The sequence below is a fragment of the Dermochelys coriacea genome, chromosome 2, assembly GCF_009764565.3.
Source record: "Dermochelys coriacea isolate rDerCor1 chromosome 2, rDerCor1.pri.v4, whole genome shotgun sequence".
NCBI classification, from domain to species: domain Eukaryota; kingdom Metazoa; phylum Chordata; order Testudines; family Dermochelyidae; genus Dermochelys; species Dermochelys coriacea.
Genome location: NC_050069.1, coordinates 154,929,370 through 154,956,962, shown reverse-complemented (window position 1 = coordinate 154,956,962; position 27,593 = coordinate 154,929,370). Strand labels below are relative to the sequence as shown.

The following is a 27,593-nucleotide window of genomic DNA, read 5'->3' as shown; positions in this document are numbered from 1 at the left end:
CATATTGGCAGGAATAATTTTCTAGCTTAGAAAGTTTTGGCTTTTCTAACCACAGTGTATGGAGAAACAAGACTATTCTAGCCAATATTTGTATTCAAATGATGAAAATACAGTAAAAGATTCACAGCAAAATGAAGTCAATGGGAGTTGCTGGTCTATCAGCAATGAAAAATCCAGTTACGTATTGTGACGGGGCAAGGCCAGATGGCTACAGAGAAGTAGTGGGAGATAGATATATTAGCTCCAGGCTAAAGAAATCCCTGGTACCAGGATAAGTGAAATGGCAGCTGCTCCAGGTCAATTAAGACACCTGGGGCCAATTAAGAACTTTCCAGAAGGCAGGGAAAAGGCTAGGTTGATTGGGACACCTGAAGCCAATCGGGCTGGCTGAAACTAGTTAAAAGCCTCCTAGTTAGTCAGGTGGGGGTGCATGTCAGGAGCTGGGGGAGGAAGTTGTGCTGTTGGAAAGACTGAGTAGTACACACCATATCAGGCACAAGGAAGGAGTCCCTGAAGTAAGGGTAAAGTGGAGCTTGAGGAAGTGAGGGCTGCTGTGGGGGAAGTAGCCCAGGGAATTGTACATGTCATGTTTCTAAATGGTCAGCTACCATAGCTGATACTATTAGGGTCTGTGGGCTGGAGCCCGGAGTAGAGGGTGGGCCTGGGCTCCCCCCCACCCTTTGCCCCTGATTAATCACTGAGACTGGGAGACAACAGAGACTGTGCAAGGAAGGATAACTTCTCCTCACCTCCCTCTCTGGCTTATGATGAAAATGGCTCACTAGACTGTGTTCCTTGTCTCTAGAGAGAGAAGGGTTATGTGGAAGGTCACAGTGAGCTTCTGAGGCTAGCGAAATCCGCCAGGAAACGCGGGATCCATGAAGGCAAGGGCAGAGCTTTGTCACAGTATAGAGGTGCCTGAGTATGGGTTCAGGAGTCTAAATGTAGGCTGATGTTGACCCATTTTCAAAATCTTGGTCAGTCATCTGTACTACACTTTATACATTTTTCAGAAAAATCCCACTGCCTATGTGACCACCAAACCTCCACTTTGTGTTCACTGTTGTTTTTTCCTCACCTTCTGTTCTGGTGTATAAAGGAATTATTTGTGAATTTGGATCCTATGGTCCTCGAAGTACTGTGTGAAACAAAATACCTGAAAAAAATGAATTTTGAAGTTCCAGATGTTGCCCTTGGCATGTGTGCAGAAGAAGAACAGATTAAAAAACAGCAAATGAAGTTAGTGAACATTTAACTTGATTTCATCTTTATCTGAAAATTTTCTTTTGGGTCTCATTTCTATCTGCTTTTTTGGTCATTATAATAACTTTTCCTTGTGACAGATGTTAGTAGAGTCCAATGGAGTCTAAGTACATTTGCCCACCCATCTTTAATAATATTGTCCCCTGTGTAGTGATCCATGGTTTCCATCTCCATACATACCTGATCATTAGAAAGCATCAATAGTCTTTTCCTATGCCTTTTCCTTAAAGTCCCTTTGAACCTTTGCAATCATTCCAAAGGCAGGGACATTCAGTCATATGCAAATTTCCATGTCTTGTGTGGCATATTACGCCAAAACTATGCTGCATTGATGCTAGAATTATGGAGCACTGCTCTCCAATTCCTCTCCCTACTAATTGTCCCTGCTACAATCCAGGTGCAGTACAAAGTACTGTCAATATACTATTCCTTGTGTAACTTATTTCTTTATTTTGGTGAAAAATCAATTTAGTTTATGCTGTCCCCAAATTTTCAGCTATTAATGTGTAGAAGATTTTCTGTTGACAATGGATAATTGCCCTATAGAAGTTGTCAGCGAAAAGCTGGGGAATTTGGCAGCTGAGAAGGGGAAATTGGGATTCATCTTTGAGTGATGGTCCCTGTTGTGTTCCACTATGGGTTATGCATGTGCACCATGCACCCAGAGCTGGAGAATCTGAAAATAGTGTCCCTGGGCCTACATGTGCCCTGGTTCACTTTCATGCCTCCATCCAAAGGGATAAATTGACTGACTTCCTTTACAATTCCTTCTTACCGCTGCATGGTTTGGGTTGGAACCTCCTGTGTCCGTAGCTTCAGCTTCATCCTACAAAATAAGAATTTGATTTAGTTTTATAAATAGTTTTAACAGTTTTTACAGTTTAGTGTTTTGGACTCTGTTTGGGTCCTGGACTATGCTTAGGACTCCGGGGTTCAAACACTGCTCTTCCTGCCCACAATCCTCCTCAGTTAGTGATGACCACCAGTGCTGCCTGTAGGGCCTCAGGGAAGCCGACATTACAGCTAGGTGCCAATCGTTCTCCAGCCATACCAAAGAAGGGTGGCAACTTCGTCTCCACAAATACCTCATGGAAAAGGTCATGGAGAAGTCCAACTTTGTTGTTGGAGACTCTACCCCCCACCCCCATGCCCTCTGGCAGGATCTTGTCAGGAATCCAGGAAGCACTCTTATAAGCATGAGACTAAGCCCTGGTCAACACTACGGGGTTAGGTTGAATTTAGCCACGTTAGATCGGTTTAAAAATGACTGCGTCCACACAACCAACCCCGTTCCGTCGACCTAAAGGGCTCTTAAAATCGACTTCTGAACTCCTCCCTGACGAGGGGAGTAGCACTAAAATAGACCTTGCTTTGTCGAGTTTGGGGTAGTGCGGATGCAAATTGATGGTATTGGCCTCCGGGAGCTATCCCAGAGTGCTCCATCGTGACTGCTCTGGACAGCACTTTGAACTCCGATGCACTAGCCAAGTACACAGGAAAAGCCCCAGGAACTTTTGAATTTCATTTCCTGTTTGGTCAGTGTGGTGAACTCAGTAGTACAGGTGACCATGCAGTCCCCCCAGAATCGTAGAGCGTAGAATGTTTCTACACTCCCTGTATCATCTCCGTCCCTGAGGTTATCACAGATTAGAAGCAAAAAAACGCACTAGTGATGACATGTTTTCCGAGCTCATGCAGTCCTCCCGCACTGATAGGGCACAGCTTAATGCAGGGAGGCATTCAGTGGCAGAGGCCAAGAAAGAATTAAGTGAGCGTGAAGAGTGGAGGCAGGACGTGACGCTGAGGCTAATGGGGGAGCAAACGGACATGATGAGCATCTGTTGGGGGAGCAAACAGACATGATGAAGAGTCTGTTGGAGCTGCAGAAAACCAACAAGAGCACAGACTCCCGCTGCATCCACTGTTCCTCCTCCCCATGTTTCATAGCCTCCTCACCCAGACGCCCAAGAACGTGGAGGGGGGAGGCTCTGGGCACCCAGCCACTCCACTCCAGAGGATGGCCGAAGCAATAGAATGCTGTCATTCAAACGGTTTGATTTTTAGTGTGGCTACAATAAGCAATGTGGCCTTGTCCTTCCCTCCTCCCCCACCCCACCCGGGCTACTTTGTCCGTTCTCATTTTTTTTAATTAATAAAGAAAGAATGCATGGTTTCAAAACAATAGTTACTTTATTTCGAAGGGGGAGGGTGGTTGGCTTACAGGGAATTAAAATCAACAAAGGGGGTGGGTTTGCATCAAGGAGAAACACACACAACTGTCACACCGAGGCCTGACCAGTCATGAAACTGGTTTTCAAAGCCTCTCTGATGCTCCGCGTGCCTTGCTGTGCTCTTCTAATTGGCCTGGTGTCTGGCTGCTCAGAATTGGACTCCAGGCAATTTGCCTCAACCTCCCACCCCACCATAAACGTCTCTCCCTTACTCTCACAGATATTATGGAGCACACAGCAAGTAGCAATAACAATGGGAATATTGGCTGCACTGAGGTCTGACCAACAGTGCCAGCGAGCTTTTAAATGTCCAAATGCACATTCTACCACCATTCTGCACTTGCTTAGCCTATAGTTGAACTGCTCCCTACTATTGTCCAGGCTTCATGAGCCATGGGAGCAAGGGATAGGCTGGGGTAGGTGCAACCGCGCAGTGCTGCCGGCTGGGAGAGCAGCCTGAGGCAGAAGCCTCCAGCTCGCAGGAGAGCAGAGTTGCAGCGGAACTGTACACAATGCCCTGGAGGTTGCTAGGAGCCGGGCAGGGAAGACTTTCTAGAACCCCTGGCTAACCTACATGTCCGATGAGGACGGCTACCAGTCCTATAGCAGCAGTGACGGTAAGCTGAGCGGGCTCCATGCTTGCCGTGGTATCGTTTCTGCACGGGTAACCCAGGAAAAAAGGCATGAAACGATTGTCTGCCGTTGCTGTCCCGGAGGGAGTGACGACTGATGACATGTACCCAAAACCACCTGTGACAATGTTTTTGCCCCATCAGGCATTGGGAGTTTAACCCAGAATTCCAATGGGTGGCAGAGACTGCAGGAACTGTGGGATAGGTATCCATAGTGCACCACTACGTAAGTCGATGCTAACCACAGTAGTGAGGACACACTCCTCCAACTTAATGTGCTTAGTGTGGACATATGCAATCGACTGTATAAAATCGAATTCTAAAAATCAACTTCTATAAAATTGACCTAATTTCATAGTGTAGACATACCCTAAAGTCTTCCTCTAAATCCACTTCAAAGAAGTTGGATTTGGCTCTAAGTAAGCCCATCAGCTCAGCCCTTGAGGACTTAGTACGTCCTAAGTCCAAGAGGCATGACAAGAAAGTTCATAAGTATTGGGCTACATTGGTACCAGACCCTGATCCATTGGTACCGTCATCCTTGGCACCTCCAAAACCCCATAATTAATCAGTACAAAGTCCGATCATCATCAACTTTGGGCACTGTCTTCCCTGCTGGCTGCAGTGGCTAGAACAAGTAGAACCCCTCTCACACCAGGGGGATCTGAATCCATTACTCCTCCACAGGACATTTTTGCTGTCCTGGATCCAGAATTCCTTTCCTCATTGGGTCCCTCCATCTCCAGAGAGATAACACCACCACCGAGGGAGTTGACAGCTGGAAGGAGTTTGTCACCCATCCCATACAGGGAATATCTTCCCTCTGACGGTACTGCTACTGGAACCAGAATCAATCTTCTCTTAATCGGGAGATTCTGAAGCACTCAATGAATCTTTCTCCCCCTATCTTATATATCCTCTGCCACCCAAAAGATCTGAACTGGTTTGGGGCCAACCTCTGCCTCATCCAACCTCTGGTTTGGAGCCAACCTCTGCCTCGTTGGAGCTGTTGATGTACCCCATGCCATGGTGGCCCCTGCGACCACATATTGACCTTTCTCACTGGCCATATTGAGGATCTTGGGACCAGTTCTCCCCTGCAGTCGATCCAATTTGCTAGGGAGTCACCCCTTGCCTCCTCTCTAAGGGAACACTCCAGATATGCATCCAGATATGACAGAAGAGGAGGAGGAACATTACACATCAGAAACTGCTGTTCTGCTGGAACCAGTAAGACTGTTGTCTTCATCTCCAGACAAAGCAGTGACTCCTACATTTCTCTCCTCACCCGCCAGTGACTTCAGATAGTTCCAGGACCTTCTTCGCAGAGGTGCTGGAGAACTTCAGATCTGTCTTGAAGAAGTCTAGGACTCCCAGCACAAACTCTGATACATTCTCCATACATCTGGACCCAACAGAATAGCTCTTTCCATTAATGAAGCCATACTGGAGCCAACTGGGACAGTTTGGCACACCCCTGCCATTTGTACTTCCTGAAAAGGACAGAGAAGCATTACTATGTGTCAAACAAAGGAGTGGAATTTTTGTTTTCTCACCTCGTTCCCAACTCAGTGGTAGTCCAAGCCATTTCTGAAAGGCCTGGTCTGCTCCTCCTGATAAAGAGGGTAAACGTTTGGATCTGTTGGGGAGAAAGGTCTTCTCAGCATCCAGCCTCCAGTTCAGGATAGCCAATTACTAGGTGCTACTGGCTAAATATGATTTCCTCAACTATGCCAAGTTTGTGGAATTTACCGACAGCCTTTCACAGCAGGACAGAGCTCATTTCCAAGCTCTGATAGATGAAGGCAAACTGATAGCCAAGACCATTCTCCAATCCTCAGTCAATGCTGCTGATATTTCCTCCAGAGCTATGGCTACTGCCATCATCATGCACAGGGAGTCATGTCTCCAGGTGTAAGGGTTCCCTAGAGAGGCCCAGAATGTCATTGAGGACCTTCCCTCAATGAATTGCAGCTTTTCAACCAAAAGACTGATGAGTCCCTCCATACCCTGAAGTACTCCAGGGCTACCCTCCACTCTGCTTCTTTCTTGGTTGGACCTGTTCAGCTATGCCTTCCCTCTGCTACCACTCCTGCCATGAGTTCTATGCAAAATCCAGAAGGACAGGGCACAGCTCTTCCTGATCGCCCCATTCTAGCCCAGACAGTTTTTGTTTCCCAACCTCCTATGCACGTCATCCTGAACACCAATCCTCCTCCCAACATTTCCTGAGCTCCTGACCTAGTGGAATAGCAAGATCAAGCACCCCAATCTGCATCCTCTATGTCTTAGGGCTTGGTATTTGGATGAGCATCATCCTTAAAACATTCATGCTCCACAGCTGTGTGAGACATCCTTTTGAACAGTAGAAAGGACTCTACTAGAAGTTGTTACCGAGCTAAATGGAAACGCTTTTCTTCTTGGGTACATCAAAGAGGCATTCTCCCAGAAACTGCAGATATTCCCTTCATCTTGGACTATAGCCTATCTTTGAAGACATCAGGCTTGTCCATCAGCTCCTTGCAAGACCACTTGGCAGCAATCAGTGCATACCATCCACCTTCTCATGGCTGCCCAGTCTTTGCACATCCACTGACCAATAGATTCTGGAAAGGCCTAATCAGAACTTTCACATTTATTCAGAATCCTGCTGCCAAGAGGGACTTAAACCTTGTTCTGTCAGTACTCATAGGCCCCCTTTAGAACCTTTAGCTTCTTGCTTCATGCTCTCCTTTCCATGAAGGTTGCTTTCCTTGTAACTGTCACCTCAGCTAGAAGGATTGGCGAGCTTGCAGTGATGATGGCAGATCCTTCTTATACTATATTGCATAAGGATAAGGTTTCTGTGCGTCCATACCCCAAATTCACTCCTAAAGTAGTCTCAGAATTTCACCTTAACCAATCGATTTAGTTACTTGTGTTCTTCCCAAAATTGCACCCTGCTCCAAAGGAACGAAGACTGCACTCCCTCAGTGTTTGGCAAGCCCTGGCCTTTTACCCGCAAAGAACAAAGCCAATCAGGAAATCCTTGAGACTGTTGCCGTAGCAGAAAGAATTATGGGGTACACCTTCTCCACTCAAAGAATCTCCAGATGGATTTCTGGCTACATTATACTCTATCCGCTATCAAACCTTCCTCTGCCCCGACCTCCATGGGGTAAGAGCTTATTCCACCACACCACAAGCAACAATTATGGCATCACTTCAGAAGGTGCCCCTCCTTGACTTCTGTAAAGCAGCCATGTGGGGCTCTGTTCACATGTTTGCAAGACATTTATGCCCTGGTGCTGGACTCCTCTGCTGATGCCTCCTTTGGGGCATCCTCGCATCCCCCTCCTACTTAGGTACTGCTTGTCAGTCACCCTCAGTGGAATACAATAGGGGCCATCACTCAAAGAAGAAGGGGAGATTCTTTGAGATGTGTGGTCCCTATTTCATTCCACTACCCACCCTCCTTCCCTGGCTGATGGTAGAGAAGGAACTGGAGAGGCAGGCAGTCTGCCCCATCCTTTATCCCATCAGATGGAGGCACGAGGTGAAGGAGGGCACATGTGCGGACCAACGAACACTGCTTTCAAATTCTCCGGCTCTGGGAGCATGGTGTGCATGTGTAGCCCACTGTGGAATACAGATAGGGGCCACACAGCTCGAAAAGCCTGCAGTTACAAGTCAGTAACCACCCCTTTTGCTATCCAACAAGGTATAGCAGACACTTTTTGTTTTTCACACTCGAGGCTGTGGAAACTTTTTCTGTGGAGAGGGGATGCATCTGTTCTTACCCTTCTTCTTTTGGGCTGGAACAGAGGCATCTTTACATTTGAGTGAAGGAGATTTGACTTCCCCATTCTTTGACAGCAGCTAGTTATCTTGCCCCAGTATCTGCTGCTGCTTCATCTGTCAATGATGGATAAGTACCACAGCTGGATGTTTTCGCTGAAGCGATCAGTAGTTAAATAAGTAAGAGTGCTCCCGATTAAATTGTCCTTATTAGTCCACGGAGTTAACACACATTGAGATTAATATCAAGGGGCAGTCTGGTGGGTGAAAACCTGGCTCCACTGAAGTCAATGGCAAAGCTCTTGTTGATTTATATAGGGCTAGGATTGTTTCAGGCTGTCAGCAGGCTCAAGCAGACGCTCATGTATCAGTGCAAAACCTGAACATTGTTTTCGTTTTGAAAGTTTTCTTTGCATCCGTAAAGGCAAAGATTCTGGAGAAAAATTATATGGCAGATTAAGAAATAGGGATATTTTGTAGCTATTTGAATGGCCACCTATGCATATTATTCAGTGTCCTGCCCATAGGTTATGTTATACCAATTGCTTGTTGTCACAGTCTGGCCCAGTCTCCCTCTTGGGACTGATACTATCTGTTATGAGTGGACCCAACTGCTGTATCCCATGTGCTTCTAAACTCCCTGCATTTGGGTAGTGACTAGTCACTTTTCCAAGTTACAGATCTTTGAAAAACAATAAAATCCTGAATGCAGCTCCTCAAGTCTGATCTCACCCCTCCTGGGAGTCCTGGGTTTGGTCAGCATCCTTAGCCTGTTCCCCTTCCCCCCCCCCCATGTTGTGGAATTGTAGCCTTTTGCTCTGAGAAGCAGCCACCTTGTAAAACTCTGGCCCTCTTGGTTACCTTTGTGCTTTCACTGGAGAAGTTCCTGGCTCCAGCCCCACCTCCATCGGCTTCTGTGTAGAGAGTCGAAGTCAAAGGCCCTATGGATAGAAAACCCGTAGTTCTACTAGGGAAGACTCATTCCATGTTGATGGCCCTAGATTGTTTTGTACTGGTTTCTGAGACTACTTAGACATGCCACTAGGTATCAAGCCCTCTTTCCAAAATGGATGTTATTCACAAAGGAGGTTGCAATACCATATGAGGGTCATCACAGGCGCCGGCTTGCTCTGGGCACCAGGGGTGCTCAAACCCCCGCTTCGCCTGGCCCCACTCCCACCCCATCCCTTCTCCTAAGCCCCCACCCCCGCCTGCCTCTTCCCGCCCCTCCTCTTCCCAACCAGTTTCACCCCCTCCCCCAAGCATGCCTTCTTCTCACTCTTCCCCCTCCCCCCAGCATCTTCTGCACGCTGTGAAACAGCTGATTGCAGTGGGTGGGAGGCACTGGGAGGGAGGGGGAAGAGTTGGTTGGCAGAGCTGGGCAATGGATGGGAGGCACTGGGAGGGGAGAGGGGGAGCTGGCTGCCGGGGGGTGCTAAGTACCCACTAGTTTTTTTCTGTGGGTGCTCAAGCCTGGAGCACCCATGGGGTAGGCTCCTCTGAGGGATACACCCAAAAATGAAAGTTACAGTAAAAATGGCATTCACAAAACAAGATGGAGTTCGCAGTTTGACCCAAACATACTGCTCCCACCCCCTCAATCTGTCACACTAGTAATAAAGGTAAATTACATAGGAATTTTAAAAAAAAGATATATGCCATTTCCTTCTTCTTGATGATGTGTAAAGTGTCTGTAAGGATTTTTGTTTTGTTATTATTGAGAGTCTTAGTTTGAGTAAGTTAGGGAGAGTTTCTAGTTTTGGATGTTGGTCCAGAATAGATGGATTTTTATTAATTAATATTGCAGATGTGCCCAGACTTATGTGCATTTTAAATAAATGGAAAGAAATACAAAAATGATTGCTAGCCTTAAAAAAATACGATTGTATCTTGCAGACTTCAGGATCTTTTGATTGATTACAAAAAGTTTGTAAATGGAATTCCTGCTATTTTGGAACCACTGATGAAACCATTTATGGAGCAAATTGAGGAAGCCCTTACTCCAGGCCTGACACAGTTATCATGGACTTCTTCAAACATTGACAAATGTATGGACCTTTGTTATTTCTATGCGAATCATAGAGTCATAGTGTTTGCGGATGGAAAGACCTATTAGGTCTTCTGGTTCATCCCACTGTCAGTAAAACGTGGTTCTCTGCAGTACACTCTCTAGTTTTTTCCAATCTGCTTTTACATGTTGTGAGTGATGGATAGTGTACGTGTACACAAACTAAAATATTTTACATTTGTTTCACTGTAAATGTGATGACATTTTAGTTATATTTATATGGATTGTGGTAGGTGTGCACAGACATGAATGGGGTGGTGCTTTGCCTCATGGCTCTGTGGGCTCAATGATTGTTCCTCAGGGAAGTACTGTCCCTTCCTGAGCTCCCAGGAAAGGAGGGTCAGTGTGGATAAAGGATGGAGCCATTGCCCTGAGTTCTCTCAACCTTCTCTGAGGTGATGTATGAATACCCAATGTTGTCTAGAGGGAGCTGTCCCTGTTCTTCCTTAAATAGATGAACTGCAACTCTCCCTAACCCTTTTACAGGACTCAGAAGAGAGGGAGAAAAACTCCTTGCTCAAACACAGCCATGCATCTGTGGAAAGGCCAGTCACAATCTGTGCCATACTATTTACATTAATAGAAAGAGGGATTATTGTTCAAAATAAAGCAGTCACAGATAAAGCTTGTAGAAAAAATTATTGCTTGTACCATGAGAGTCTTACTTTTGAGAAGAAAATTCTAGCCTTATACAAAAATAATCAGCAGGAAGTTTTAAAAAATAATTTAATTTGCTGACATTACTGTTATTCATACATTGTTATCTATACAGCATTCAGAGTAAATCTGGGTAGACTGGAATACTAAATAAAAAGATGTAGATCCCAAATATCCATATCAATAAATCAGTACAGTTGCTACCATCACAACATAAATCCAGGTTTTAAAATCCATCCTTGGTAATATAATGATAATATGATAATAATAGTAAGGACACACCCTATCATTGCCACAACTACCATACTCCACAGTCCAGGTACTGTCACCTTCATTCAAACCCCCCTTCTCCCTCTCCCGCACTCCCCTTTAGCAGATTATTTTCCTCCTATCACTGGATGCTTGGAGACTAGTTTGTATTAGAAGAAGATAGTTTGGTAAAGGGTTGTGTGTAGAAAGGCAATTAAAGGGTGTGATAGGATTTAGGATCTCTAGGGGGAAAGTTAAGAGTGTGGTGTGTGTTCTATGATGTATGGTAGTGGTGGCAATGGTAATGCATGTGTCTGTGGGTGAAGGAGAAGAGTGTACATATTATTGTGTGCCTTAACTTTTCATTTCCTTTTTTATGTAGGTTTGTGTCATGTATCTTTTAAATGTATAGCAACCCTAATGGCTTCCCAATGAATTTGTTTATTAATTTAAGGTTTATTTAACCATATGGCAGTTGCATGATTTGGGGCCAGGGGAGTACAACTTTGTAGGGTTTGAAGTACAGTTGCTGAAGGAGAATATTTTGTCGGTAAACCACTGCCCATGAAACTGTCACCATTGTAGGTAACAATCTCACAGGAAATTGTAGGTTATGATGGAAATTTTATATGTCCAGCCCCATCAGTCAGGCCTGGATGTGCCTGCCCCATCTATCCAGATTACGTGCACAATGTGTGAACTTTAATTTACAATGTGAATAAAAAGTTTCAGTGGAGAGAGGTAAATAGCAGGGTCCCTTAAGGACCTGTACTAGGACCTGTGCAGTTCAACATTTTCATAAATAAATGTGGCAAAATTTGCAGATGATTCAAAATTATTTGGATAAGTCCAAAGCTGACTGTGATGAGTTACAAAGGGATTTCACTAAATTGACAACAAAATTTGGGTAATAAAATGACAGATGAATTCAGTGTTGATAAGTGCAAAGTAATATACATTGGAAAACATAATCCCAACTATACATACAAAATGCTGGGATCTAAATTAACTGTTACCACTCAAGAAAGAGACCTTGGAGTCATCCTGGATAGTTCTCTGAAACTGTGCTCAGTGTGTAGCGGCAGTTAAAAAAAGCTAACAGAATGTCAGGAACCATTAGGAAAGAAATAGATAATAAAACAGAATATATCATAGTACATTCACACCTTCAATACTGAAAACAGTTCTGGTCACCCACCTCAATATATACAGTAGAATTGGAAAAGGTGCAGAGAAAGGCAACAAAAATTAGTAGGAGTATGGAACAGCTTCCATATTGAGGAGAGATTAAAAAGACTGGCGCTGTTCGTCTCAGAAAAGAGATGATTAAGGAGGGATATGATAGTGGTCTATAAATCATGAATAGTGGAGAGAAAGTGAATAGTGAAGTGTTATTTACCTCTTCACATAACACAAGAACTAGGTGAAATGAATAGGCAGCAGGTTTAAAACAAACAAAAGTACTTCTTCACACAATGCACAGTCAACCTGTAGAAATCGTTGCCATGGGATGTTCTGAAGGCCAAAGTACAACGAGGTTAAAAAAAAATTGGATACTTTCATGCAGGATAGGTCCATCAATGGCTATTAGCCAAGATGGTTAGAGACACAACCCCATGCTTTAGGTGTTCCTAAGCCTCCAACTAGCCAGAAGCTGGGACTACATGACAGGGGTTTGATCACTCAGAATTCCCTCTGAAGCATATGGGTCTGGCCATTGTCAGAAAACCGGATATTGGGCTAGATGGATCATTGGTCTGACCCATTGTGGCTGTTCTTATTATTATCATCATTATGGCAAATCTCAAAGGGACAGAGCCTCCTTTCAGATCAAGTACTGATCTTTGGCTACATCCTTAAGACACACTGGTTGGATGTTCTCTGCATGTCCATCTCTGACAATCTTATTGCACCACTGAAGCCTGTGCACCCATGTGATCACTGACCATTCCTGAGTAAATGAAAACTAAAAATGACCCAAAATTCAAATTTAAAATAAACAAATCCCAACCAGTTTCATCCGATTGATTCAGGATCCACCTGTCTGGCTGTGACGTAGCAGCCTAATTCTCATTTTCAAAAGAAATTTTGGAGCCTTTAGAAGGAATCCTTCAGATGGGATGTGTCAGGTTGTGTACCTACATGCCCCTTCAGTAATTTAGACTACCTTATACTGATCGGAAGAAAACCTCTGTGTAAGCTCGAAATCTTGTCTCTTTCACCAACAGAAGTTGGTCCAATAAAACAGGGGTAAGCAAACATTTTGGCTTGAGGGCCACATCTTGTTATGGAAATTGTATGGTGGGTCATGAATGCTCATGAAATTGGGAGTTGGGAGGGGGTGAGGGCTCTGGGATGGGGCCAGAAATGAGGAGTTCAGGATGCAGGAGGGGGCTCCAGGCTGGGGATGCAGACTCTGGGGTGGGGCTGGAGATGATGGGTTTGGGGTACAGGAGGGTGCTCCGGGCTGGGACTGAAGGGTTTGGAGGGTGGGAGAGGGTTCAGGGCTGGGGCAGGGAGTTGGGGCATGGGAGGAGGTCAGTGGTGCAGGCTCCAGGCGGTGCTTACCTCAAGCAGCTCCAGGAAGTGGCAGCATGTCCCCCCTCCAGCTCCGGCGCAGCCAAGTGAGTCTGTGCTCTGTCCCATCTGCAGGCGCTGCCCCTGCAGCACCCAAAAGCAGCGGCATGTCTGCTCTCTGGCTCCTATGCGGAGGCGCGTCCAGATGGCTCTGCACACTGCCCTATCCGCTGGCACCACCTCCACAGCTCCTAGAAGCAGCGGCATGTCCCCCCTCCAGCTCCTACACAGAGATACGGTGGTGGCCAGGCGGCTCTGCATGCTGCCCTGTCCACAGGTGCTACCCCTGCAGCTTCCATTGACCGCAATTCCAGGCCAATGGGAGCTGCAGAGCTGGTGATTGGGGTGGGTGCAGCATGTGGAGCCCCCTGGCAACCCCTATGTGTAGGAGTGGTAGGGGGGACATGCCGCTGCTTCTGGGAGCTGCGCGGAGCCACAGCACGTGCAGAGTGGGGAAGTCCCTGACTCTGCTCCCTGGCGGGAGCTGTACCTTGCTCACCCCTGCAATAAAAGATATGACCTCACCCATCTTGTCTCTCTACCTTACACCGTCAAACTTCTTAAGACCTACTAAAACCTGTTCTCCCAACGTACATAGGTGCAGTTATTTGCTGAAGAGCCTGAGAAAGTTGTAAATTAAAATAGCTCCCACCCTGAAAAGTACTCCTCACTCTTTTCCTCCTTAAAGATGTTGTTTACTATTATGAAATAATGCACGTACAGCAATATCACACAGATTAAAACAAGTCTTTCCAATCAGGGTTACTATGGCTTTTGGAAAATGTTGTAAACCATTCAAATATATAGATCAAATTCTGCTCTTAATTACACCACTGTTAATCCAGAGTAATTGCACTGAAGTTGCAGTGAAGTCAGTGGAGTTACTTGAGAGTTATATCAGTGTAACTCAGAGAAGAATTTGGCCTGTTCATCTGACACTATATAGCTGGCATACACAATCCTTTATTGGCGTATAGATTCTCTAGGGCCTCAAATTTCTTATTTTCTCACTCCCTTATTTTTAGGGAGTACCTGGCAATTTGTGTACAGTTATGTAAACTACTTATTATTACAGTCTAATCCCATTTTAATTGTATGTATCTTCATGTACTGAGTTTAAACTAACTGTCCAAGTTTCATTTTTAAAATTAGAGTAACAATTTATGTGTTTTTATAAGTTTGCTTCATTCACCCCTATTAGCATTATTTTGATCTTTCTTTTAACTGATTTACCACTTAATAGCTTCCTTAAGAGTTTTATCACATGCCTTTATCATGATATTATTTCTCTGTGAAAAGTATGCTGATGGGCTGGCCCATTGAGATGAGGGAGATGATTACAACATGAGGCACAAATTTGAAATTGGGGTGGGAGTGAACTATCAGAAGAGAAGATCTCATTTTTTATTTAAAATGTTTTTTTTAATGTAGGCTGAGTGTCTTTAAAGATCATTGTCCAGATTATAGTTTCTAGCCATTAAGTTATCTACACAGGACATGGAGGTTTCTATCCAAATAGTAATAAAAAAAATTAAATGTAAGTGCTCAGAATATACCATGCACTGTACAAACCTAGCGTGAGGCACAACCCTTGCCTCAAAGAGCATGAAACTCATTAATAATACAGTAATGACTGATTCAAATGCATAAATGTAAAGGCATTAGAAGGAATTAGTATGTTGCAGTTCTACAATAAGCCAACAGGCTATGCTTATGGATCATTTTTCAGTGGAGACAGATTTGTTTATGGCTTTACTTATGTTTTTTAAAATGTAAACAACAAGATAAAGCATGCTGCTGTTTAGTGTTGTTTTACAATCTCAGCTCAAAGGATTTTTTTATTACTGGTTAGTACAGTAACATATTATCATTTATTAAGAAAGATGTTGCAAATATTATTTAAATTAAAATTAAACATTTGTTACTAACTCCCACCTCACTACCCAAAGGATGTTAATCCAGTGACTGCCCTCTTAAAACCTTACCGTTTGAACATTTAGAACATAGTTTTTTACTGATGCTTTCAGCTGAAGTGGTCTGTGTGGTTCTTTGGGTCAGCTTTCTTTGTGGCAGCTTTTTTGTGTGTCTGTTGAACTAGTAGTTATAGCAGGGGTATGCGGGTGGCTGCTGCTGGCCTTCCTTTTGGTCTAAGGAACTAGAGATGGGGATTAGAATCTTTCCTGGAAGCTCATGCTTTTCTTGAGTGAGGCTGAAATGCTTTCTTTTTGTGTCTAGTTTGGTAGAAGTTAAATGTGGGTTTTAAAAGCATTAATTATCCAGTACATTTTGCACTGGTTCTTATAAAGTGCATCTTTTATTTCAATATTAATTAGATCATTTTAAGTCTTTCTTTCCCATTTCTCACAGTACAGAATCTCTTTACTAGAACTCTGCCATCCTGAGCTATTCTTAGGACCATTTTTGACCTCAAAATCAGCAAGCAGGATATGTCCCTTTAATAGTACCCCTGCTAGCTGATTAAAGGCCTCATCCTGCCAACTGCTGATATTCATTTGTGAAGTGCTGAGTGCAGTCAGCTCCAGTTGATTTAAATGAGAGTTAAAAGTACTTGTCACCTTTTAGGTGTTGTACCTTTACAGAGTGGCAATTGTGAATTGCTCAATGTCATGGGGTGCTTCCCTTCAGCATGCCCCCTCGTTGCTCTGCAGATGGATTGCATTCAGTCGCATAGATGCTGGAACTAGGCATACCGGAGTTGCTGCTACTTGAAGTGATTTCCATCAGATGCAGGGTTTACAGTTTGTTTCAATGGCTCTCAGCGCCCCCATCATACAAATGGTTCCAGCACTCTTGCTCAGACCTCAGGCTCAGAAGATTCAGCAAATAGCCTTCCCTTGGTGTCTGCCATGCTCTGAGGAAGGAGGCAGCATATATGCTGGTCCTCTTCCTTACAGCTCCTCCCCAATTGGTTGAGTGAGAGGAGAGCCTTGCCCCATCCACACTGCAAGGGTCCTGATTCTAGACCCTTAAAGAAACAGTAGATGACTTGCTCCCAAACACTACTGATTCCTGGGGTGTCTTCCTCTCTATCAAACCTTTTTATTTCCTAGGTCTTTGTATACATCAAAATGTCCCAAATCTTAAAGGACCATTCCAGGTGATGGGGGTGGGTGGGCTGATCCCAAGACATCACTACCTGTAAGGGGGCTACCTGATTACACTCAGCATCTATATCTCTAGGTACTTACATGGTACTCATCACTTGTGTCTGGGTACTCTACAGTTGTGAATTAATTTATCCTCATAACACTCCAGTGAGGTAGGGAAATATCAATATATGCATTTTACAGATGAAGGACTGAGGTGCAGAGGTTAGGCAAATTGCTGAAATCTGTAAGAGAGGTGGGAGTTGAACCCAGATCTCCAGAATGTCAGTCCAGTGCATGGGCTCCAAGACCATTCCATACCTCTACCACACACTGATGGGGAAGGAGCCAGGTTCAAGTTAATTAATAACATCCAATTAAAAATAGATGTGGGATTCCTAAAACACATCCAGAATATCCCAGAATTGTTCAGATGTGAATCATTACATAGGATTCTTCCTAAAGTAGGACTTGAGAAACAAAGGGCAAAGGGGTTTAGGATTGCTTAATTTAAATGTATGCTGTGTAGTTAATGGACTGACTCATTTGTCCAATTTTTTCAGTAGTGAAGGTTAACCCTCATCTTGGTTCTGGATTCCAAAATTAATATTGTAGGGTTTTTTGACAGTTATTGTAGGGTTTTTTCACAGTCAACACACACATAGTTCACTTTTGCTTGTGTACTCAATAACTGTCTGTTAAAAAGAGATGTACATGGTAAACATGATAGTTTTCTTGTTCAGTATTTTCCATTAAAAATATCAGTTTGCCCACTGTTATCACATTTTGATAGATCAGATACCCCAGCAATTCCTTCTTACTTAGAACAGGAAATAATTTTGGCAATTCCAATACCACTGTGTGGATAAACTATGCCTTTTTAATTATGACCGCTGTATGGTTATGAAGGGACATAGTGCGGTGATTGCACTGAATGTACTTTTATGTGATTTTATTTTTCCTCTTCTTCATTATGAAAAAATACAAAAGATTTATTAAAAAACAAAAATATGTATAGTATTTAGTTGCAAATCAATGGTTTGTGGATTAGAGGATTGGGAAAATAAATGTTTGAAAAAGATTGAAAAGTTAGAGGAAAACTCTATTCCCTGGTCTCTGAGACCATTATCTGGCATGATTTAGTACTCACAATGCTTGTAGAGGACTCATAAATTAGATAATAAATTTGTAAGAAGAAATTTAGTGGCATAATGTACATACTAATTTGCCTTGAGGAATTTTGCTCATAACCTGATTTGGATGATGAAATACTGAATTTCCCTGAATAGTTTAGACGGAATATGGAGCAGATCTGCTTTTTCCTAAAGTAGGTATATGTGTGAAGGATGAAATAACTTTTCAATAGTAACATTCCTTTTATTTCTGGTATACTGTTATTGATCCTTTCCATTAGAGACTGTCCTCTTTAATATAATATTTTTATAATACTAAATATTCCATTATGTCCTTTTCTTGCAAAACAATTGTATTTAAAGATTCAGATGCACAGAGACCCATTAGGTCTTTGGTTTCAGACTTTTAATTCAGTATGTAATCATTAATTAAGATTCACATTTAGAAAGATAACTCTTTTGTATTCCAATATAATATGATATTTTAAAAAGTGATTTCATGTGCTATATTTTGTATGTTCTCATTTTATTTTCTGTTTGCTTAGTCCTTGAGAAAGTTTATAATTCCCTAGAAGAAGTGGGATATATAGTCAAAGAAGCTTCTGACACTCTGGAATGCAGAATTGAAAGAATTCTGCAGGGTATGTCAGAAATTCCTCTTGTAACTCTACCCGAAGATGAACCCATTGAAGTACCTGCTTTCCTGGAAAGGACGGAAAAACTTACTGCTGCAGCTGCTGAAACTCTCTCTCAGTAGGTCTACTCATGTGTGGTTTATAGAGTCCATAATGGTAGGATTTAAAATTGTATGGTTAGCATTTTAACAAGACTGCTGGACCAAGCTGAACTCTTATTCTGAACTTTTAACAACAAAATCTATAGGCATCTTAAATGCAACAAAAATAAAGCATTTAAACTATTTCACTCCTGTTTTGTTTGACTGATATTTATTCTCCTTTCCTTTGGTTAGAGAACTACAAAGCAGCCCATTATCTATGCAATGACAAGTAACATTGATTCTTAATGTTAACTAACTGATTTAGGACTAGAAGATAGAGAGGGAAAGAGTCTAGGTGCTGCATATAATATTTTGCATTTTTACATTATCATGTAATACTTGTTCAGTTGTGTTCCACTGAGACACATCTAAGTGTGCTTTGCATGTCAGAATGATGAAAGGCTGCCTCTGTTCTGGCCTACTATAATTTTTGTATGGTTTGGTCTGTACATCAAGTTAGCTTGCTGTATATCCTGATAAGCCCAACCTGGATGAAATGTATGTCTATGATTGCTCACCAAAGCTAACCCCCACTCCCCCGATCCTCTTTAAACAATCCAGGAGATCTAGTTGTACTGGATATACTGCAATTTTCAAAATATGATAATATCCCTAGGATGCTTTAACATCCATTGGTTATTTTGTAGTACATCCAGGCAGTAGAAGCGAACTGAACAGTTTAGGTGTAATTCTGCATTCCCCCTTTAGTATAGTGTGTTCTGAAAACCAGAGTGGTAGTAGTCTCTTCTCTTTTGGGCACCCCATTTCTTTTATGGGTGGTTATATTCTGAAATCCATAATGTTCCTTTGTAGACAAAGCCAGCAAGTGGAACGTTCCATGTATGAATTGATAGACATTCTGAAGAACAGATTGAAACCGGAAGACAGAAGCAATCTGCAGGTAAATCTAAAATGTAAATAATTATGAAGCATTTCTTAAGCCGCTTATATTTCATTTTTTAAATATGAATTATTTGGAGCCTTTTTATTTTTTGTTGCTGTTTCACTATGACTTTTCAGGATTCATTTGCCTGTGGACATCTTGATATGAAACAGAAAACACGCTGCCAGGAATGTCTGTCCTGTAGTTACTATAACCTGATGGGGCAGCTTTGCCAGAAAAATACTGACTCTCTAGTCAAATGTAGGTTTTTCATTGTAAACTATACTTACTTTTATTATGACATATTTTTATAATATTTTAAAGATTTCTGAACTTATGGTCACAACTATAATTTTTCTAAAATGTTCTATTTATCTAGGCACCAGGATTTCTTTAGATGCTTTAAGGCATCGCTTACATGTTCTCAACTCTAAATATCAGATGACCAAGTTCATAAAGGATCAAAGAGTTCCGTTATTCAAAGCTGAAATTCAATTGGCCATTCCAAATGTTGTCTTGAGGCCAAGTCTTGATGATATTCAGGTAACATCAACAAAAATAAATGCACATCACAATCGTTCTTGGTATCACATACTTATGTAAATAAGTTGTTTTTTTTTAAATAAGATGTCTATTTAACCTCAGATAATAGAACTGAGAAAAATAGGACTACATTTAAAAAAAAATCAATGGTACACTTGATGGCATCTTGAGAAATTAGATAACTGGAGCCATCCATCAAGATGTTATACTGGCCAATAAAAACAATAATTCTACTGGAAACTTAACACCTCCCATCTATAGTCCTCTACTTTAAAAAGGAAAACTTTTCAAAGAGGATGTGCAAACCAAAGAAGTTGAATTCAAAGCCATCAGTAAAAACTCAGGCTGCTCCCATTACTTACAACTCCTGAAGAATATTCAATGACCATATAAGTGTGAAATAACAGCTATATATCAGTTGCCACACAGTGAGGCTCTGATTTAGTGAAGCACTTAAGAACATTTTTAGGTTTAAGCATATGAGTAATCCCATTTTATTTAATCAAAACACTTAAGCACATGCTTAAAAGTCAACTGCTACGTGAATCATATTACACGGATTCCAGAAGCCATTGGTTATAAAGTGACTGGCAGCCTAGCACCATTTTGATCTGCCACTCCCTAAATCAATCTTAGAATTCTCAGTCAGATTTAATTTGCAGCCTATGTGGTCTGAGAACAAGTCAGACAATAAGAAGTAAATTTAAATACTGTAGATAGAAAGGGTTGTGTGATGCCATCATTTGTACAGCTACAAATGTATGTTACTAGAGTAAATAAATGTATAAAGGCACTCTGATGGTTGTGAAATAAGATTAAATTAATTCTGTTAACTGCTTCTGTTTATTCCTTTTTAAACAGGATATAATATAATAATTAAACCACAATGAGCTATGAGGTATAATTAATGTTTGTAAAGCTCTTTAAAATCATTGGATGAAAGGCATGTAGAAGTGTAAGGATTATTAGTATGTGGTTTAATCCATGTTTAAATTAGATGATTTTTTAAATCAGGTTTAACTTTGTGCTGTTGTGGATAGGATGTTATGGAACACCCCTTTCTTTTCTCAAAGTATATGAATTATTTGGAGTGCCCTATAATATATCACTTACTAGAATATAGCATTGCTAAGTGGAAGAATGTAAAGACGAGAGGTGTGTTCTCAACTTCGTTATTAATCAGGAAGGTTTTTTTTAAGCGAGGACTGACCTTTGTTTAAGGTGAATGTTTTACTTTTTTCAGAATGCTGTAAACAAAGCAGTAAATATCATATTATCGATGGCCAGAGATATCCCACTGTGGAAGTTTGCTCATTTACATCATAGACAGCAGCAGGTAAAGTACTTTTTAAAATTTAAACTGTTTAGAATGTTAAAAAAGAATGGTTAAAGAAACTAAATACTTAGGGTTAACATTTCTAAATTTCCTAGGAAAGATTACATTTACATTAATTTTTTGACTTGTAGTTTTGGAATTTTTCTGGTGAAGTATATTGTACAATTTACTGAAAACAAACGCATTTTTGTAAAATCTTTACATTAAACAATCAGTTAAGTATAAGACATATTCATTATTAGTATGTTTATTGAAAATATTTTCCATATTAAAAATAGCACGAGCTTATCCAAAGAGATTTTTACAAATAATGTTAGTGTTAGTGCTATTACAGACTGTAAGAGAAAATTAACATCATCTGTGTTTTATTATGCAGCTAATTATGCATAATAAAACACTATTGATCTTCCCAGACAAAAACAGTATTAAGATGGTGTTAAGCTTGAGAGTATCAGTAATGTAAGAGTAAAAAACATCATATGGATGTTGTAATTGTCCTAAAACAAGCACTACAAACCCAGGACAGTTATAGTCAAGGTTAAACTTAAACTCCACACTTGTAAGGGTATGAAAATACACAATTAAGGCACCCAAACAACCTTAAAATTCCGCCTTGTAGTGATGCTATGCAATAAGCATAAAGCTGTAGTTAATGCATTTTAGTGATGGTAGTACCAGACTAAATTAAACTGATTTTTAAAGACACTTTCTTTTTTCCATCTATTTTTTGTCTTCATAGAGAGGTGTGCAGATCTCCCACGGTAGGAACAGTTGGTACAGCACATGGCTCTTAAAGGGAGGTTGGGAGCAAATAGGAAAAATAAGTGGACCCTTGAAGCTTCGAAAGGAGAAAAGAGAAAGGACAGGGGGAATTAGGGAACCAAAATGACATATGAATACCTAGTTTATCCAATAAAAATACTAATAGTTGTGAGCAACCTCCCTTGTGCTGGTGGATTCTAGGCTTGTCATGCATGTGACATGTCTGCACTCTAGGGGCAGAGTTATAATTACTAGCCTGGCCTGAGAGATGACCATGGAGTTGCAATGGCTTTGGCTTGAAGAAGTATAATGTTGTATTTCTATGTAGCCCTCAGATGTAGGGGTTTTAAAAAGTTAGATGGAGGAGCATACTTCCTGGACCGGTCCTACCTGGACCAGGCATAGAAACTCCATGGGACAAAAATACAGTGTCACATTTTTGGTTTTGTTAGTCTCTAAGGTGCCACAAGTCCTCCTTTTCTTTTTGTGGATACAGACTAACATGGCTGCTACTCTGAAACCTGACATTTTTGGTTTGCAAGTCTGTATATAACAGGGACAGGGAAAGGAAAAGCAGGTTTCAAATAAGTTGATTCAGGAAACATGGACAATTTTCAAAGGCATGCTTCTTTCAAACCTAATGCTCAATGTGTGTCAGAAATGAGTCTGAACACTTGAGTTGAACAATGAGTCCTATGGGTCACAGGGACACTAACCTATGTATGCCTGTGACAAAGTAAAGGCTCAGGTCAGCATAACAGGATGCTGTCCCTAGGCCAATACAAAGATGCCCCTCCTAGGACTTCTTTTATAGATTAGTTCAAACAAGTTACATATTACATTCCAGATGTTGTTAGTTACCACCCTTATACCTGCTAGTTTGAACAAAACATCCTTATACATTATCTTTCATTCCATCCTTATCTTTAGGAGGGGTCAGTGTGCTCTTGTAGCATCTCTTAGGAATGTGTTAACATAGTTACTTGAGAGATCTGTGTGGTTTGGCACCTTCCTCTTTGGTCAGAAATGTGCTTATTTGGCTTATACCTAGTGTGTTACTATTGTGCCAGCGCCAGTCCTACTTTGGTTCGCAGCCTTTGGTTCACACTGTTAGTTATGCCTAGGGCTCCAGCAAGGTCTGCAGACAAAAGACATTTCTCCACTGGACAGTGGAAATCATGTGCTTTCTAGCCTCGTTAATACCTACAGTAGGGTTGTGTGGTTTTTTTTTTGTTTTAAAATACTGGTGCTACTACTGGAATATCTAGGGGTTGGGGGCCTGCATTGTCATGCCTCAGCTGTATCAGATTGAAAGTCAAAGGAAAAACTCTATCAGATTGAGGGTTGTCCAAATAAATTCTCTATCGCTGTGACCATCAAAGAGGGGAATGAGCTGGCTCCAATTCCAAGAAAGGGACAGAGAAAATGCTTCATTTCCAAGCTAGTTCTCTGAAAAGTGGCTTTGTAAAAATGATTTATTTTTATTTGCAGATCTGTTCCCTGTGTATAGTTAGTGATATCTGCAGATTTCAATGACAAAAATAAAGGATTTACTGCTTTTTCCTTCTCTTAACCCTACATCATGAAAACAGCTACGAGAGGGGGAGTAGGATTCAATTTCTCCTTACGCATCATCAGAACAGAATTGTTTACTATGTTCCAGTTACCCCTCTGCAGCTTACAGAAGCTTGTATGTGCAAGAAGGAAAAAACTCAGCTTTGCTCTCAGAGCCCAGACAGGAATTGCACGGCTGGCAGTTTAGGGGACTCCCGCCCCTACAATGTTACTCGTAAATGCAGCACATTTGATATAAAAATCATTGAGAGACAAACATGGAACCCCACAAAACCATTTTTACAAAGTCACCTTTAAGACTAGAATTATAATTCAGTGACATGAGCCAAACTAAGAGCAAGTGGTTATTCATGAAGGGTGTTTTTCTTTTGTTTTTATCTGCGCTCATAAGTTGCTCATTCTTGTTGTAGAATGTTCAGTAAAACTACTGGACACAGGTTTACTTTTGTTTCATTTATGTCAGATGGAACAGACTGCTGCCATAGAGCTGGGTGATGAGAGCAAACTCACCAAGATGGTGGCATTGAGACCTTTGGACAAACAGATCAGTGAACATAAGGATGTGAACAAAGCTATGATCCAGCTTACCACAGTAATGTTATCTCTTAAAACTGATGCAGCGGATATTTTGAAGAGCTTTGCTAAATTCTCCAGCATCTGGAATCAGGTTAAATAGATATATTAATATCTCACTTTATTGCAAAATATGCTACTTTTTACTGGGTAGAGTGATCTACTTTTGGTTATATTAATAAACGGTGTTTCCTGTAAATGTGGATGATTTTGACTGTCTCTCTCATGCTTTTTCCCCCTCAAACATTTTCTAGGAACAATAGGTTTATTTTTTGTACGTTTTTGCTAGATCTTAAGATTTTACAGTATAAAGTTGATACCTCAGCCCTAATACTTCCTTTCCTTTCTTACTGACCACATAAATGAGCACAATTCACTGATGAACTATGTCAGAAGAACAAGGTGGTGAGGTAATATATTTTATTGGTCAGAAGAAGACAGAAAAAACAAAACATTGGTAGCACAAAATCCACTTTGAATCTTTCTGACAACAGCAGAAGGATTTGCTACAGGAATGTGTCTCAGTTGTATAGAAAGTGAAAAGACTCATCTTCTCCTCCACCATTGCCTCTGGGAAATCAGAGCCTGCAGAGATGTTCCAAAGAGTGAACTGGCTAATCCTCCTTGAATGCATAAACGAGACCTCAGACACAAGCACCAGCTGCTGTAAGGAGCTTTCATCCAACTTCACAGAAAGGATCAACTGCATACAGGAAAAACAATCCAGGACTGAAGATTTTAAAACAGAACAGAGTCCAGGATGGTGGATGGGATTTTGCTCTGAGTTTGGCCCCATCAATAGCTTGGCAAGTAATAACTTGTGACATAGATCTGGGAAGCTTCTGATTAGTTAAACCAGTGCAGAGAAACATATATTATCAGTGCCTCCTTTAGTGAGGACAGAGTATCAATCCTTCACGCTAAAGAATGAGAGAGTCTGTCTGATCCTTGCACATGATGAATGCCATCTCTCTAATTATTGGCTGCTTCCAACCTCCCCTCCTAAGCAAAATCATAGAGTACATTGTGACAACCAAGCTCCAACAGCCTATGGCATCTGCTGACTTTCTGGATCCTTAACAATCAGTTAGACTTCAGACCAGGGATTGCCATTGAGACCACTCTAAAAGCCCCAATGGGGAGATACCTCACGGCCATGAATAGGGGCCGAACCTCAGTGATTACCTAATCTTTCCTCAGCATTTGACAGAGTTGGCCACTGTTGCTGCTGCACTTACAAGACTTGCGAGATCAAATGATATAGCACTGTAATGGTTTCAATTATTAAACCATTAAACAAATGGTTTCTCCAGTAATATCCCAAGAGTTGTGAATGGCAGCTGCTCTTCATCCACAAGAGCACTTATGTATAGAGTTCTGCAGGAATCAGTGCTGTCCTTCTTCCTCTTCAGTGTCTCTGTGAGGCCATTTGTGCAAATTGTGAGTTTCCATGGTCTCCGTAACCAACACTAGACTGGTGATACTCTGCTTTCTGTCTCCTCAGAAGATGCAAAAAGTGTAATCACAAAGACCTCCCAATGCCAGCTATAGATTAGCACCTGTATGAAGATCAGATAGTTCAAAGTGAGCCTATACAAGACCAAAAATATATCTGGGTGTGAGGGTGGAGGTGAAACTGCAACTCCAATTTGTACAGAGCCCAACAGCCAGCCTCCATAGAAGCAGAACATCATGTCAGTGCCATTATTAGTATCTCCTCCCACCAAGCTGCACTGTATGCTAAATGATCTGGTGCTGAATATGCCTTAGTCTGATATTAGTAGCTGTAAAGTGTAGGTAAAAAAACATACAATTTCTGGGAGATGGGACTGTTGATTCATTCAGCTATTGTTAGGCAGCTATGGAGTGTATTTTCAACTTCATGAAGATGTGCAAGGTGTTGGTGAATATGAGTTGTTTTGCAATGAGTGGGGATGGGTAGACTAAAAATTTCCACCATAGTTTTGGTGGCTTGATTTCAAACTCTGTAGAAATATTTGGAGTGGTAACTGGAATCATGGTCTTTGTCAATTTCCTGCTGACAGATATAGAAAATGTGATTCAAAGGGGGAATGGGGAAAAGGAGAGCAGACAGAAAAACAAAGCAGTTGGAATGATTTAGAAAACTTAAATTAGGTCTTAAGCTCTTTGAGACAAATGTCTTCATTTATGTTTGAACAGCACCTAGTCCAATTGGGGGATAAGGAGGTTACTATAAATGTTGAACAATAATACACAATTCTCCATTTATATAGGATCCAGAGGAAAAAGTAAAAGAGTTTCTAGAGACTAATCCAGTGATGTCTGAATTCCAAACACAGATTAATTACTTTTCTGTAAGTATTGCCTAAAATTCTGCTGTTCAGAGAAAAGTTATAGTGCAGTAAAGTTGATAATTTGTTTTATTCTTAGCTATTAGAAATCCAAATTAGAGAACTGCCAAGTCATTGCATATTGGAATCAGTGGATTTTGCAACTGAGTCTTTGAAAATGGCCTTAATTCAGGAATGTTGTTTGAGGCAGAGATCATTTGGATTAGCTTTAAAAAAAAAAGCTGCCATGGACATGGATGCAATTTACACATTCATTGACAATCTCAGCAAGCGATTAAACAGGCCAGTCAATGATCTTGATGATGTGCGAGGAGCAATGGAAGCACTAAAGGAAATACGAGAGGCTGAGATTAAAATTGACATGACAATTGGACCTATAGAGGAATCTTATGCTCTGCTACATAAATATGATCTACTGTTTAAAGATGGAAATGCAGAAAGAGTTGATGGGTTGGCATATGCTTGGAAGAACCTAAACACACAGGTATTGTAGCTTTATCACTTCTAGAGTAGGCAAAGTACAGTCATTCTTGTCAGAATTTGTGCCACATGACTGGAGGAGAACCAGTTTATTTTAAACATTCACTTATTTCAAATCCTCCTGATTAGTTTCACTTTTAAGCCATATATTTACTTATGACAGGTATTGAAGATGCAGGATTTGCTGCTTGAAGTGCAACCATCCATGAAAACAGATTTACTGAATGGTGTTAAAAAGTTCCAGATTGATGCTGTGGAATTTTACACAGACTATAATGAAAAGTGAGTGAATCATGGTGCAGTATAACATTATGGTACATTGGTGATTGTTCCAGAACGGTACATCTAAGGTGTCTTCAGGAAACTAACAAGAGGCTGCAAGAAGCACATTACAGCTGAAAGAAATACATAGTTTCAAAAAGTACAATTTTTTCCCAATGTGTTTTACAGTTAAAGGTGTGGGTTGGGCAAATATTATTGCTATAGATTCATTTCAGTAATTTAAGTGTAAGATTCAAGTTTGAAATGTCAGATGAATTAATTAGGATTGGAAAACATAAGAATCAACCAGATCCTCAGCCCAGATCTCAAGTCAAACTGTTCTAAGGTCCTGATCCAGCAAAGCATTTAAGCATG

At 41.4% G+C, this 27,593-nt stretch overlaps 1 protein-coding gene across 1 annotated transcript in view; it reads left to right on the top strand.

The window, feature by feature from the left end:
- The window catches only part of LOC119851672 (dynein axonemal heavy chain 5-like), a 270,620-nt gene that overhangs the window by 58,653 nt on the left and 184,374 nt on the right, over positions 1-27,593 (top strand). The window contains exons 20-30 of the mRNA XM_043508515.1: positions 1,100-1,239; positions 9,800-9,951; positions 18,240-18,447; positions 19,286-19,373; positions 19,493-19,616; positions 19,735-19,898; positions 21,142-21,234; positions 24,035-24,238; positions 26,400-26,480; positions 26,557-26,961; positions 27,121-27,239. Of these exons, the coding sequence (XP_043364450.1) occupies positions 1,100-1,239; positions 9,800-9,951; positions 18,240-18,447; positions 19,286-19,373; positions 19,493-19,616; positions 19,735-19,898; positions 21,142-21,234; positions 24,035-24,238; positions 26,400-26,480; positions 26,557-26,961; positions 27,121-27,239 (1,778 nt within the window). The remainder of the gene's footprint in view (positions 1-1,099; positions 1,240-9,799; positions 9,952-18,239; positions 18,448-19,285; positions 19,374-19,492; positions 19,617-19,734; positions 19,899-21,141; positions 21,235-24,034; positions 24,239-26,399; positions 26,481-26,556; positions 26,962-27,120; positions 27,240-27,593) is intronic.